We start from the raw sequence: 13,950 nt of genomic DNA, 5'->3' as shown, positions 1-13,950 counted from the left end.
AAAAACTTTTTTGTCGAGCACAGGCGCACGCGCCATAATATGACTACGGTGTACTATAATTTGACTGCGACACAAATATCGGAGCGAGCCGGCAAGGCGCGCATTGGGTGACGACATAACAGCGGTTGGGTGGGCAGACGCGGTTGCCGAGTAGGTCGGATGCTGTCCATTCATTTTTCAACACGATTCGCAACGGTGGCTATTTTGAGGGGAAAACGTCCTACGAGCATAGGAAGGCGACGTCGCATGCAGCACTAACGCGCGCGGCCCGCCAGAGCGGGAATTTGCCGGGCTGGATGAAAGGAAAGTGTTAAACACTTGCACATTAAACGAGCCATTATCGAACTAATAGGCAGTTTTACAACGGGTGACCTAAGAGAAATGGCGTCTTAGCCGCTGCGCGCGCGTGCGGAGAACACCAAAAAAGCGCTTCGGGTTTTAGATGCGCGCATTATTGTGAGCCCTAGAATTAGGCACGTCAGCGCCTACAGGCTTAAAAAAAAGAACCGGGGTAAAAAAGAACCGGGGTAAAAAAGAACCGGGGAAAAAAAGAACCAGAGAATAAAAAAGAACCAGAGCAAATAAAAAAGAACCAGAGCAAAAAAAAAGAACCAGAGCAAAAAAAAGAACCAGAGCAAAAAAAAAAAGAACAAAGAAAAAGAACCAGAGAAAAAAAAAAGAACAAAGAAAAAAAGAAAACGTCGGTACCCAAACCAACGCCACCTAGATACAGAAGGCCTGCTTAATGCCTCCTCTCCTCCCTTCGCTACGTGGACATATAAAGTCAGACTTCGTCTGCTAAATGCTGCGTTTCGCTGTTCTGCGAATTCAAGAACTCGCAAATGGTTCCACCTCACTTCGGGCCTGCAGACTGAAATCTGCAGACAAAATGTGCAACGCGCTTTTGAGAAAGATATGGGACTGTTTTGTGCTTTATTTTAAAAGTTTTTCCCATTTAGTGCACGGGGACGTTCAATCGCCACTCGCAGACGACGGCGGTTCGTCTCCATGGCTACGACTGCTGAAAGCACGCTCGTGATTGGCTACGGCCATTGAAAACACGATCCTGATTGGCTGACTCTTAGTTGTTACGTCACGTCGACGAGTGAACAGGCTTTCTCTATCTAGCTGGTGTTGCCCAAACTCGTCCCAAAGTGAACTTGTGTTCTTCACGTGCAGCGCTAGAAGTTGTGTCAAAGAGCTACAGACAAGTTAAAAGTAGAAAAATATGTGCGCAGCATGAAGAATGACAGAAATGACGCAGCGCTATTCAGAGCCAAAACTTCGAACCTTTCGAAGTTCAGGAATTTATTTATTTATTTATTTCACAAAGAAAAATCTACGTCTACCACTTGACGGCGCTAATTGCGTTCTGGACTGCGACATAGAAACCTTGATTCTAAAACGTTCTCGCGTTACCTTCGTCTGCGATCGCCGTGCGCTGTGTTCATTGGATACGCAAAAATAGGGTCCCCTATTCTAAAGCCCCCATTAATTCGATTTGATACGGCCGTGAAGCGCCGAAATCAGCTACGCCGATGGTGCTCCGGGAGCTTCGAAGGGAACGAAGTCACTGCTGGAAGACGCTCGCCAACTGTGTGTCCACACGAACTACATTCCCCCAGAACACTCCATCGGAAGATGGGCAAAATGTCGTGTCATTTCCTGCTCTTCCGACTATCGATAGTATATCCTGCAGCTCAGCCACAAGATATTCCGTAGCAGACGACAGCGCTGTGTCGTCTGCTATACGTGCGCAGCATACGCCTAATGTTCTATCAACGTGCAATTACTCAACAGAAGACGCCGCACAATTAACTTCTCCCCAGTGAACAGTTTTTTTGCCGTTTCTTCCACTAGAATATTCTATGGGGATGTATAACCGTATGATAGACGGTAGTTATGCGAAATTATTAAATTAGTTGCACAACAAAGTGTTGAGGGGGAAAAAAAAAGGCAACGATTACCGCACAATAGATGTTCTTTATTTAAAAGAGCGCCGCCACTTAACTCGGGGGTTCGTTCACCCCAAACTCCACGAAGCCGACGTAAACCCAATCACCCTTTGGCGATCTGTGTGGTACCAGGAATAATTTACAAGTTGGCAAGCCTCCCCCCATTGGATCGCGTTCGAGACAAGCAGCGAGGTTGTTACCGGCTCGAAGGAGACTGTTTTTCTTCCGCCATACATCCTCATAAAGCTGCTCGTGTCGTCAATCTGATCCGTCGGGACAGCTGCCGCCTTCAAGCTTAACAGCGATGGCACACAAGAAAGAAAAGCGAGGATACATAGTATAACAATTGGCAGTTGTCAGTCGATGTCGTGTCGCATTGTCTGTGGCTGAGCTTCGCTATGGGTGATGACGTCCGAAGCAAATAACATCATCATGCATCCAGCTATAATTACTGGGGGGGGGGGGGGGGGGATCTTATGCGACTGTCGCATTTGCTTGCAATGCAGCGCTCTGAAGACAAAAGGCGTAGCTTGGGAAGTGAGTAGCCCCTCGAACATGAGAGAACTGATGTTCTGAGGCTGGAACAACATAGAAGGACAAATACATACAATTTGAGGCTTGTATGTATTTGTCCTTCTATGTTGGTCCAGCCTCAGAACATCAGTTCTCTCATGTTCAACGGTTGCCGCTTGCGTCGATCCCGTCGTATGATTGTGTGTATGAGTGAGAAAAATGTAAGAGTGAAAGGGGATTGAGTGAGAGAGAGTGGCTGATGTGTCCCTTCGGATGACGCGCCTCTGGAAGTCGCTGGGGGAAGGTGTGTTAGCTTGGCTCAATTAGTAGAGCCTTGGACCGGCAATCCAGAAGATGTGGGTTCGAGTCCTACAGCCTGCTAACCTTTTCAGGGGCTTCCATCGTTCACTGACACTGAAATCTACTCCCCGACACTGCAAATAGTTCCTAAACTTCGCATAAACTTCCGAGCATTTGACAGAGCATTTGAGTATAAATATTTGAGCTCTCAAAGCGAGCCCCTGTGTGCGGCAACGGGCAAAAAGGCCGTGGACGTCGGGTCTGGACTCCGCACATTGCAGCACGATGACAATGCGGAGGGCACTGAAAAACGATTTTTTTCTTAAATTCCGCGCTACCACCGCGATGCAACTGTGGTCATGAGCGGCGCACAAACATGGACAGGAGGAGAGAGGGCAGCAGGAAAGAGTGGCAGAGGAGGGGGGGTTAGTATGGGCCCTGGGCCGACTTCAATGGGAACCTGTGCCGACATCTGTGTTGAAAGTCTCCCGGAAAACACAGGGAAAACTTCAGACAGCAGAACCTGTGATACCATTCGAACGCCCCCCCCCCCCCTTACTTCTCGGCATTACCTTGAAGCTACCACCAACAAGCGAATGCTGTATCCATTCGGCCGTAACGCGAAACCAAAACCGAAACCAACCGACAAAGTGGATGAGTGTACAGAAAGCGCGGAAAGAAGGAAACAGCCATGAATGCTGTGTACCGATTTCACCAACTTTTTCAAACCTCCTCTGCTACGTATCTACTCAGCTCCAAAATGTAGTGTGTCGCTAAGCGTATATAGCTACACCTTTGTGAGCGCATCGCGAGCTGTGCGTGGGCGTCAAGATGGCGGAAATTCGTAGCAGACGACACGGTTGAAAAAACCCAGAAAAACCCAAAAATGAGCGCCTCCTATCGGCCAAGTCTGTGAATCACCTGCCTTGCGCAATGCGGTCCGTACGTATATAGAGAGTATATTACGACAATGACGACGTCAGCCGTCGGAGGACGGCAGAGTGTGCGTGTCCCTGACGGGAGACCCCCCGCCGAGCGCGCAATCACAACGGGATCCCGCGCTTTCAGCGGAAAAGTGCCCTAAAAATACGCCCGGCTCCTACTCACGGAGAAACTACTCGCGGGTGGCCGATAAATCTTCATTTTGGTTATACTGTTGCGTGGAAATATACTCGTGACGCGGTCGAGAAATTAGAGAGCGGAAGAGGAAAATGTCGATCTTTCACTCCCACTATGCGCATGCGCGCGTGCTCTCCGCGATGAAGTGCATGGGCCGTGCACGTGTTTTATACCTGGGGCTCCGCACTTTCGGTTTGTATTTTAGGGCGGATTCGGTGTGTGTGTTTTTTATGCGATCGGTGGTTTTTCTAGCGTGAACATTGTCTGCTCTGCAGTTATCAGCGAATATAAATCGCAAGGTAATTAAAAAAAACAAAAACAAAACAAAACATTACAAAAAAAAACAATACAAAATTAGTCCCTGTGAGACATCACAAAAGGAACACTTTATTGCTCCAAAGCGAAGTGGCGGTACCTAAATCGTGAAAGCCGAGCTTTTTCTTTTTTTTTTTTCGTTAAATTTAACGTGCGCAGTGATTAATCCTCCTAATCCTTCCTCGGACATTCATTTGTATGCGGCGTTTTTTAGTTAAAAACGATTGATGAAAAAATTTACCGACGTAATTTTGCCCGTGTTTTTCGGTTCAAATCGAAAACGCGAAACACGTAGCTGTTCCGAACAAGTTTCGTTGTTGAGTCCCGTTTAGAATTTTTGCCGTTGTAGACGGGTGTTAGAATGCCGTACACAGGAATTTTTTCTTCGGCATCTTTCAGCGTATAAAAAGGGAGTAACTTTTGTAAATACAACCCCTAAGTTTTTTTATCCCGCAGGTTCAACTAAGAGGTGTAATGACAGCGTTGAAAATGGTGTTTGCAAGACACCCATCTGGAACAGTGCTTTTTAAACGGAATACATCGCCCTGAAATGGTACTTTCTGTCTACAGAACATGCACTTTGAAATGGTACTTTTCATGGGTTATGCAGTCTGAAATGGTAGGTACCTTCTGCAGAACATGCCCTTTGAAATGGCGCTTTCTGCAGAAAAGAAATGTGTACTGCGACTAAACATATTGTAACGATGACGAAGACAAGGACCTAGTACCCGTGCACGAATAAACGCAACGTTTACCCTGTTATTTACGGGAGTGGCTTGCTCCTCCTGCTGCCTAACTATACAATAAATTTATATAGCGAAAAATGGGGGGGGGGGAGGTCGTTGGGGGCGCCGTGAGAATACCAGATACTGTTCGCAACGCGGTTGTCAAATCTGTGGCGCGACGCACCACTAAAAATGGACGCTTGCCCACACAGTCGAAGAATTTCCAGAAAACGCTAAGATATTCAGGCAGCCATCTTGAAATTCTGGACACGAAAGACGTCGCCAAACTCCTCTTTAAAGAAGCCAAGTATTCAGTGCGATGCAACGTTACCAGCAAATATGCAACAACTTCAACGAAATAAAACAGCTGTTAGAGGACGTTTGTTAACACGCCATGAAAAACGGGGAAGGTACGAAAATACGGCTGCGTTAACACAACGAAAAAGAACAAGCAGACGACAGTTGGCAAACAAGTGCACAGACAAATAGTGCATAAACTTAAAACGGTATATAAAGAAGGAAATAAAGAAATTACGGTGGAGGGAGGCACGAGAAAAAAGAAAAAAAAAACTCCATGAAAAGGACAGAAAAAAAAATAAAATAAGAAGGAAGCTTTGCAGAAGACACAGGACGGCTGGACAAGAGCGGTGCTCTTTCCTTCTGCTACGCCCTCCCGCTTCTCCCCGGTTACTAAAACGGCTCCCTTTGTCTCAAGCGGTTTCCCCTCTCCTGTCGGCATTCGTGGCGTTGAACCCCCTTCAAAGGGTTGCAGTTGCAGGCTTGGGTGCAGTGTGTATTTAATGACTCTCTCAAGTGTGACGTTTTTCTCCGGGACGCATAAAAAAAAATGCACAGGGTGCGTGCAGATAAAGTATACCGTCGTTTGCGCACGCAACTAGTGGCGTCTGCTTGCCGGATGAATTTTCCGTGACGCACATCAACAACGCTATCAAATAAAATTTAAAAAAAGAGGAAGAGGAGGCGGACGAGGAGGAAAAAAAAAACGTGGTAACCAAACCATGTGCAACACAGCAATATCTACTCCAACTTTGATCTCCGTACATTTCGAATATCATATACCGACGTCAACATAGCAGTCTTCGGATAATTGGGGAATTACTGATACTGCTAGGCGCTCTAGGCGCTGCTGCAATCGCCTCCGGTTGGAGCGAGTTCGTGCAAACATCATCGGGTCGGGTTATCCGACTCAGCCCGCTAGCCAACTCGACCCGCTGATGTCGGGTTCGTGTAAACGAGGATTATGTGAGACTTCATTTCGGTTTGTGCACCGGTGGCACCCCAAGCGGCAGCTGGATGCAACTGTGAGGAGACCGACCGTGTTACGCAGAGTTTGGTAACACGATTTTTTCTTTTTGATCGTCGTGTGCCGCCACCTGGAGTTCGTTGTGTGTGCAGGCAACGCATTACGGGTGTGCACACACTCTGTATATAAAAGAACGTTATTTCATTTCACACCAGCGTAGAATCTGCATTCCAAGTTTTTCAGCAAAGGGAGTAATAGATGTTTAGACACTCGGCACTGTGAATACCGGAAGTCATCCGACGGGAACCTCGGGGCGTGCGGCTACTTCAGATACGGATTGCGGAAGAGATTGCGTGCTTACGAGAACCAATACGAGCCAATACTGGCTGGATGCTGACAATGCTGGTCCGATATATTGCACCAGTATAATGAACCAGCGACACAACACCGGTCCAATGTTGGATTAGTGTCGTCGATGTCCAGCCAATATTGGGCTAAGTTAGTGTGCCGCTTGAGTAGGACGGCTACCTGCGCAGCTCCCCACTTTCCCACTCTCCCCTAATGCCCTTGGCGGGCGTGATTTCTTCCGTCGACCAATGCCGGTCGACGTGTACCCCTCCCCCTTTACTGCTGCTTCGTGAATGGACAAACATTCCATCACGTGGTTTCTCTCGTTCTTCTGACGTCAGAGCTCTACTCGAAAGTGTGCTCAAGTGTTAGTATCTGAGTACTTCGGCGTGAAGTACAATGCGTGCATGGAGCTTTTTCTTTTTTTACTTTCCAAAGAGGGAATTTTCGGCATACTCGCAACATCCGGCGTCTGCTCTTGCCGTGCATTACATGAAATTGCACAGAACTAATTTGCGTTGGATTTGCGTTGTTGCTGTCGGTGATGAACAGGGTCGGGGAGTATAAAACGGAGGTATAGTGTCAGAATCAATCGGGACGGGTACACTCTTTACGAGTTCGAGTTTGAAGATTGGCCTGCGGACAGCGAAGTCGCGGACCACAAGGAACACCGCAATCATAAAGACTCGGGATACCAGCCAGAAGGTACAAACGAAACTATAGGATACTTGCAGCTGTACCAGTCACGGAGAATGACGAAGAGCAGTACGAGCCCTATTCGGTTCAGCCACTGATTCCATTAGGTAAGATACCGATTCGGATACCATTCGGTCCGGTACGGTGCACCGTGACAACGTCAGTGTCTAATGACAACGTCAAGTCGATTAGCGGTCAAGCCTCATCACCTAGGTGCCGCTGGGAGGGCACAAGCTTAGCCAGCTAGATACAGAAGGCACCCTGTCGCTCCTTCGCCACGTCGACAGTCAGGATATATCGTCTGCTTCAGCCTATCGTCGTACATAATCACAGACACAGATGCAAAGTGTGCAAACTCGAGACACGCAGAAAACAGATACAATTACAATAACCTCAGACACAGCAAATCTTTTAATGACAAAAAACTACCCGAGAGGTGACAAGGGAGAAATCGAAGGGACACTTATACTATGCCCTCTCGTGGGCGAAAGCACGTCGTGACTGGCGGCCTTCGTCGGCGCGTGGCAGCAAGCGAAAACCGAAACCAAAAGTACACCTGACGTAGATATATGGTGGTGGTTTCTTCCATCGCCACCTTCTAGCCGGGCAGCCACTCGTATTGTTGGAGCCTTTATTTGAAGCAGGCCTTCTTTAGGTTAGGAGGTGTTGTTTCTGCCTCTTGGAGCCCCCTCTAGCGTGGTGACGTCAGTGAATAGGGCCTATTCATGTAGGGCAGTGAGCCCGGCCCTCTTTCCTCAGTTCTTTCGCTTGGAAGATTGTAGTTGTTTTCTTTCGTCCTGTTGTTTCAGTGGCTCAGTATTGCAGGGCTTGGAAGCGTGTCTGCGGGCTCTTCTTTGTAAATACAGCTGGAACTAGCTTGTTGTACTTGCAAAAATAGCTCGACGTCCAAAATTTCCAGCGGAGCGGATGAAAACTTGGACTGGACGCACGGAGGCACGCTCAGCGGTTCGTATCCTATTTTGCGGGCGCGAGGGGAACCTTTGGAAAGCGAGAGAATATAACGGAACGGAACTAAGCTTGCACACTTACGACCATTTACCCTGTTAGATTTACGCGAGTTTATCTTTGAGCAGGGTCTGACTTATGCCTGGTCCGCACTATTGCGTTTCAATACGTCCGTCCGTCCGTCGGCTTCTCTGCGTGAGGGACGCGTGGGTTTCCAATAGACCTTTTTAGAAAAGCAAGCGCCACTTGTGGCACGCAAGGGATCATGGGAACTTAGAGCGTCTCGCAGCATTACGAGACGGCTAGAGGCGGAGGTAGAAGAAGAACAACAACATTCCCGGTGTGCGCAGCAGCAGCGTCAGCCAGGGTAAACCATAACCGAAGCAGACGACGGAGCAGTTTCCCTCATAGTTCCCATGCTGCTTTGCGCCGCGCGCATCTTTTTAAAATCGTCTATTCACGTCCGCACTTTTGCGACTCTACTTTACGAGAAACGGCTTACAGCCTGTACCACGAGAAGTGAAGTAAAAGAAGATAAGGCACGGTTACCGGGGCAACGGCCTGCATTTTTTGGGTCGCTCCGTCAAAAAATTGAACTCTGCGAATGTACGCGTCCGTCGCTTTCGCAGGGACTTGCATCAGTTCGTAGACGGACGCACTGAAACGCAATAGTGCGGACCAGGCTTTAGAGACACCCGTAATGATTAACCCGAAAAAGGTATTGAAACTACCCTCGAGACCTATGCAGCAAATTGGAGGTAGAATTAATTTGTTGCCCGGTTTTCTCAGAGTATGGGAGTTTATTCGCATGACGTCACGCACATGGGAGCGCTGCGGAATTTCACGGAATCCCTTATTTTTAGTGGTATGTGGATATTAGAGTTCTCGAATTCGAATCAAATATCAATCACTCGAAATATTTCATTCGCGAATCGAGTAGCCAATATTCGGATTTCCGAACATCCGACTATTCGCCGAATACGAACGACACCTCCCGAAAGTGGGCTCCACCTGAAGCTTCCCTGCATGAGGTGAAGCCTGCTTTACGAAACTGCCCCTGCTGCAGGACCGGCACAGACAGATTGTAGTTTAGCTTAAGATAATGTTAGCCCAAGTTTATTGTGCATATTTCGCCTGAGGAAGGGGCGGCGTCCCTCCCATGTGCAGTTTAGCGGTGGCAGTGGGGGACTTTGATTTGATGTCTGGGAGTTCGCCTTTAAACACTCTTAAATAATGCCTACAGCCGAGAAACAAAAAGGGTGTCCTGTAACTTCCACAGGGCATGTATTGTAAGCTCCTTCCTATAATCTTCCTATAAAGTTCCTATAAACTCTGTAGACGCTGTGATACCTAAGATACACGGCCGCTCCAAAGGCCTTTTCACAAAAGGAGTGCCGAAAATCACTCGTGGCGCCCGTTACCGTCTGGCAAGCGAACCTTCTGATATCGGCAAAATGGAATGCGGTTTTCATGGTTCGCTTATCAAACGATAACTGGAGCCACGTGCGATTTTTAGCACCCCTTTTGCAGAAAGGACCTTAGAGCGTGCCGTGTGTCTTAGGTATAAGATCTTTGAGCAGACATAAAATGATTGCAGGCGACAGACCTTTTGTCTTTGTCAGAGGAGAACGCAAGATATCATGTACGTAATGCTGAGCCACAACAGTGCTTTCAATCTGTAATTTTATAAAATATTTTTGTTCCCACATTATCCAAGAAAATAAAGTGTTTTCATTTCAAGCAGCCGTTGACTGCTTGCCGCGGAAGATCGCGGAACTTCCAAGTCGCAGAATCTTGAATTTTCCGCAGCAGAAAACGAGTGGCCTTAGCTTTCGTGAAGAAACACTCCCAGAATTGAAGGGTTTTCATGTTAAAGTTGAAGGGCTTTCGAGGTCTTAAAATACAAGACTTTCAGGTCAAGGGTTTTCAGGGGCTTCGAGACCCTGTGCGAACCCTGCTAACACAGTTACTCCATCGAAAAAAGTTACTCCACTTTAGATAGTTACTCCACGTGCGAGGTGCGGCTCCTGTAGTTCAATGGTCGGCGCACTACTTGTTGCAATGTAGAGTAATGCGAATAGCTATTTTAGCCAATAGGAACGAGAGTAGGGGTGGGGCTCACACGTGCGGCTCTTAGGTGGAACACAACTATGGCAAGATTTTCATTTTGTATCCATCTCTAACATGCATGCCATCATGGGGATCAATTTTTGTAAGAAAAAAAAAATGGTGCGTGTTACAGCTAGGGTTGCCACCTTTCAGAGTGAAAAATACCGGCTGAGGGAGAGGATGTGGAATAGAGGGAAAGGAGGAAAGGGTCGTGAGAAAGGGATAGTGGGTGAGGAACGTTCTAGCTGGCTCGACACAACCACCAACAGCTTTGCACAACCACTGCTCTTGTCCCCTCCAAACACAAGACGTTATGAATAACAATTATAATAATAATAATAATAATAATAATAATAATAATGAATAACTAAGAAAACAACTGGTGACTGCGGAGTTAGGTCTGTGCTCCAGATTTGTTCAAGCTGTAGTGGAATGTTGAAGGGAAAACACCGTAAATGCCCTTATGAAAGGTCTTGAGCCACAAATACCGGCAAACGGCTGCCGGTATCACCTTCCTACCGGCAACCGGCAGAGCGCGCAAATAACTGGCCGTGCCGGTATAATACCGGCCTGGTGGCAACCCTAGTTACAGCCGGATAAATACGGTACGGAACACAAATGCTTTCCAAGTTCTCGCTCATTCACTTGGTTTGACTTCAGCAACATGGTCACGTTCATGACGTTAACACTTGTGAAAAACTCCAAAAGTAACCTACTTTTGCTTCCAAGTTGTCGTGGTTCAGCTTGAGCTCGGCTCGCTCTTTTTCTAGTTTCTCCAGCTTCACCTTGAGCACTTCCGTTTCTTCCTAAGATGGCCAACGAGAAGGACGGCACACAACACCAGTTAGCAACCATTATGCGGGAACACTGTCATCGCCGGGACATGATGACCCACCATTTTCATCCTGAGCTCCTCTTCCGTTCGATGTACGTTGAGCAACGGAGCCAACTTGGTGAACAGACGCCACCAGGTCCAATTGCGGACCTCGAGAAACTTCTTGACATTTCTTTGGATACATCTGATGGCCAATACCTGGACCTGAGAGATCGTTCACAAAACACTGAATGCGTGCTACATAAAAAATTGATTGCTGCAGTCCAACAGGGACTAACCTTGAGCTTTTGGTAGCGACGTCGTCCTAAGTAGCCCCGCACATGCGCTTGAAAGCGTATTACAACGCTGGCAAGTTTCTCGTCCCTCTGTGATTCTAAAGTGGAAAGGGTGCCTGACCTCAAGAAGATCTGGAAGTAGATTGTTGTGGATCTTAAAGGGGTTCTGAAACCACTTCTGAAGAAATCACCTGGTACACACTGATCTGTGTGTACTGAGCATGCACATCAAAATGTAAGTCTCTGTGATCCCACGTTACGAAGCTATTGCCCACGATCGTTTTCGGAATGACATCTCATGTTTGAGGAGAGAAGTTTTCAGTTTCCATGACGATGCAAGCTGTTGTAAAGATGAAGGTGGTCGGCAGACCTGTTTCAGCACGGTGACCCTTGGGAACTCCGGGCTAGCGTGTAAACCAAAACCAGAGTTGTTCGGTGCCACCGTTTGCGGTGGCTTGAAAAAAAAGTGCAGTTTTAAAAACACAATAGTAAAAAAAAAACGTCCCAAGTCATTAATGTGGGACCTTGCGTGTCAGCTGAATGGACTACAAAGTAATGAAACGATGCCATACATTTAGTGGGTTGCTTTTGGTTTCTCAACCCCTTTAACAGAGGTGTATGAAGTTTTCAGACAAATAAGCAAAATCTTAACATAATCAGTCTCCTAAGCAGTGGCACACAAAACTTTGACCAGATTCCCCAATAGATGCTTTAACAAAGATGCTATTATACTGGGGGCACTGGAACGGGCCTCAACATGCCACAGCGTAACTGGTCGTTCAAAGGTCGTTCTACGCGTGTCCTAACCTCATTTGAGCACCCCCAACTTTTCAGACTTTCTTGTGCCTTAGAAACTGCACAAATTACCGTATTTTCTCGAATGTAGGAAAATTCAGGGTACATGAATTCAGGAAAGAAGGAAACAGGGATTGGGAGCCAAGTATGACAGTTGGAAACAATGCACAATACCATTTATTCATCGCCACTTTCTTAATTTTCAAAATTTTCAAAAAACATAAAACCCGAAAACACGGGGCCCTGCACACAGACTATATTTCGACGTCTGTTTCTACGCACCTGGCTTAGACCTAGTCTGTAGGTGGTAGCATCGATATCCAGATGCTGTAAGAGAGCCTCAACTGATGCTTTCCCGTCCACAATCTCCTGAATGGCACCACGGCTCTCTGCAGGTGCGAGCACCTCGTACCGCCTCTTGAATTCTATGTACAGCATATTTTCTGGAAAACCTGCGAAACGAGGGGTTCGTTAAAGTGAAGTGCATAAAGTTTTCTCCTGATAACAACAACAACAAAAAAAAAACTAAAAACGAACATATCCACACAAAATTGGAGTCAACAGACATTATAACGCACCCTGTTTTCGTATCCGTACGGCATCCAGTATCTTTGTTCCGTGAAGCTGCGAACGTACCAGGGGTACGTCGAACTGGTTATCTGCTCCTAGCGATGTACCAGAGGCAGGATGATGGTTACACAATCCAGCTCCGTGATTCGGAACAAAGCAGTGCACGAAGTGTAACCTCGTACGCCGCAGAACGTCCACTAAGGCATCCTGCATGTAAGAACGTGTAATGGCTTCATTGACAAAAATAGATTAGGCCTAAACAGAAGCTTTGTCGACGATTTATTAAAAAAATGTGCAGGAACAGTGGTGAGAGGCTCAAGAACAAAATAAGAAGAAAACAAAGAGAGAGAGAGAGAGAGACAGAGGGGGAGAGAACAGTGTCACCACCATCACAACCATAGTGAAACAATAGTGTCTTGGTTATTCATGAGTACAGCCTGAAGTTTTCAGAAAATATTTTTTTCTAAATTCGAGGGGTAAAATCGGGTAAATAAACTGTGCATGTAAATTCATGCGAAGTCGGGTGAAAAAACTTCCAGTATGCTCCGGGGAGAAATCAGGCTCAGTTACTCAAACTAACTGTACTGGTTTGGTAAAAATGGCGATGTATTAACTGCATTTGCTGCCAAACAAGTAAGTTAGTGCATTCCTAGAGACATCCCAGTGAGGGCAATTGGCGGGTAAAAATCGGGTTTCACGCTAAAGAGGCAACCTTCAATTCGGGGTGCAAGTTCGGGGAAGAGTCGGGCAAAACCCTAAAACTTCAGGCTCTATCATAAGAGCCGTAAAAATGCCAAATGCATTGAATCGAAAGCCTCCATAAACGTTGGTAGCACTTTGGAGCTCAAAAGATGTCTCTTGTGTTTACATAGCATGTGCTGTATTTCACAGTTCACGTGCAAAAAGGATGTGCTCACCATAGCATATTTCACTTGCAGTGGTAACGACCTCCTCTTTGCTGTGGCGGAAATGGCTGACTGCGCCCGCCGTATGCTGGGTATGCGCCGCAGCGATGACGTTCCGCAATCAAGGTTCAGCGTACTTGAGCTCATGCACGTTGAAAGTAGACCACGAGCTGATGCGAACATCTGACTCATGTGTTCCCTGCGCAAACACAAGGTCTCTGTTACTTCCGCTTGGCCCGGTTGAGTGCGTGTTATATTCT

General features: G+C 47.0%; 1 protein-coding gene across 3 annotated transcripts in view; it reads right to left on the bottom strand.

Annotated features, from left to right (window-relative positions):
• The window catches only part of LOC135370651 (unconventional myosin-XVIIIa-like), a 60,119-nt gene that overhangs the window by 27,249 nt on the left and 18,920 nt on the right, over positions 1–13,950 (bottom strand). For all 3 annotated transcript variants that reach the window (XM_064604437.1, XM_064604439.1, XM_064604438.1), the window contains exons 17-22: positions 13,703–13,889; positions 12,794–12,992; positions 12,498–12,667; positions 11,424–11,552; positions 11,206–11,349; positions 11,027–11,116 (exon numbers count right to left, since the gene is read on the bottom strand). In XM_064604437.1, the coding sequence (XP_064460507.1) occupies positions 11,027–11,116; positions 11,206–11,349; positions 11,424–11,552; positions 12,498–12,667; positions 12,794–12,992; positions 13,703–13,889 (919 nt within the window). The remainder of the gene's footprint in view (positions 1–11,026; positions 11,117–11,205; positions 11,350–11,423; positions 11,553–12,497; positions 12,668–12,793; positions 12,993–13,702; positions 13,890–13,950) is intronic.

The sequence above is a fragment of the Ornithodoros turicata genome, chromosome 10 (genome assembly GCF_037126465.1).
Source record: "Ornithodoros turicata isolate Travis chromosome 10, ASM3712646v1, whole genome shotgun sequence".
Lineage (NCBI taxonomy): Eukaryota > Metazoa > Arthropoda > Arachnida > Ixodida > Argasidae > Ornithodoros > Ornithodoros turicata.
This window is presented reverse-complemented; position numbering and strand designations above follow the sequence as displayed.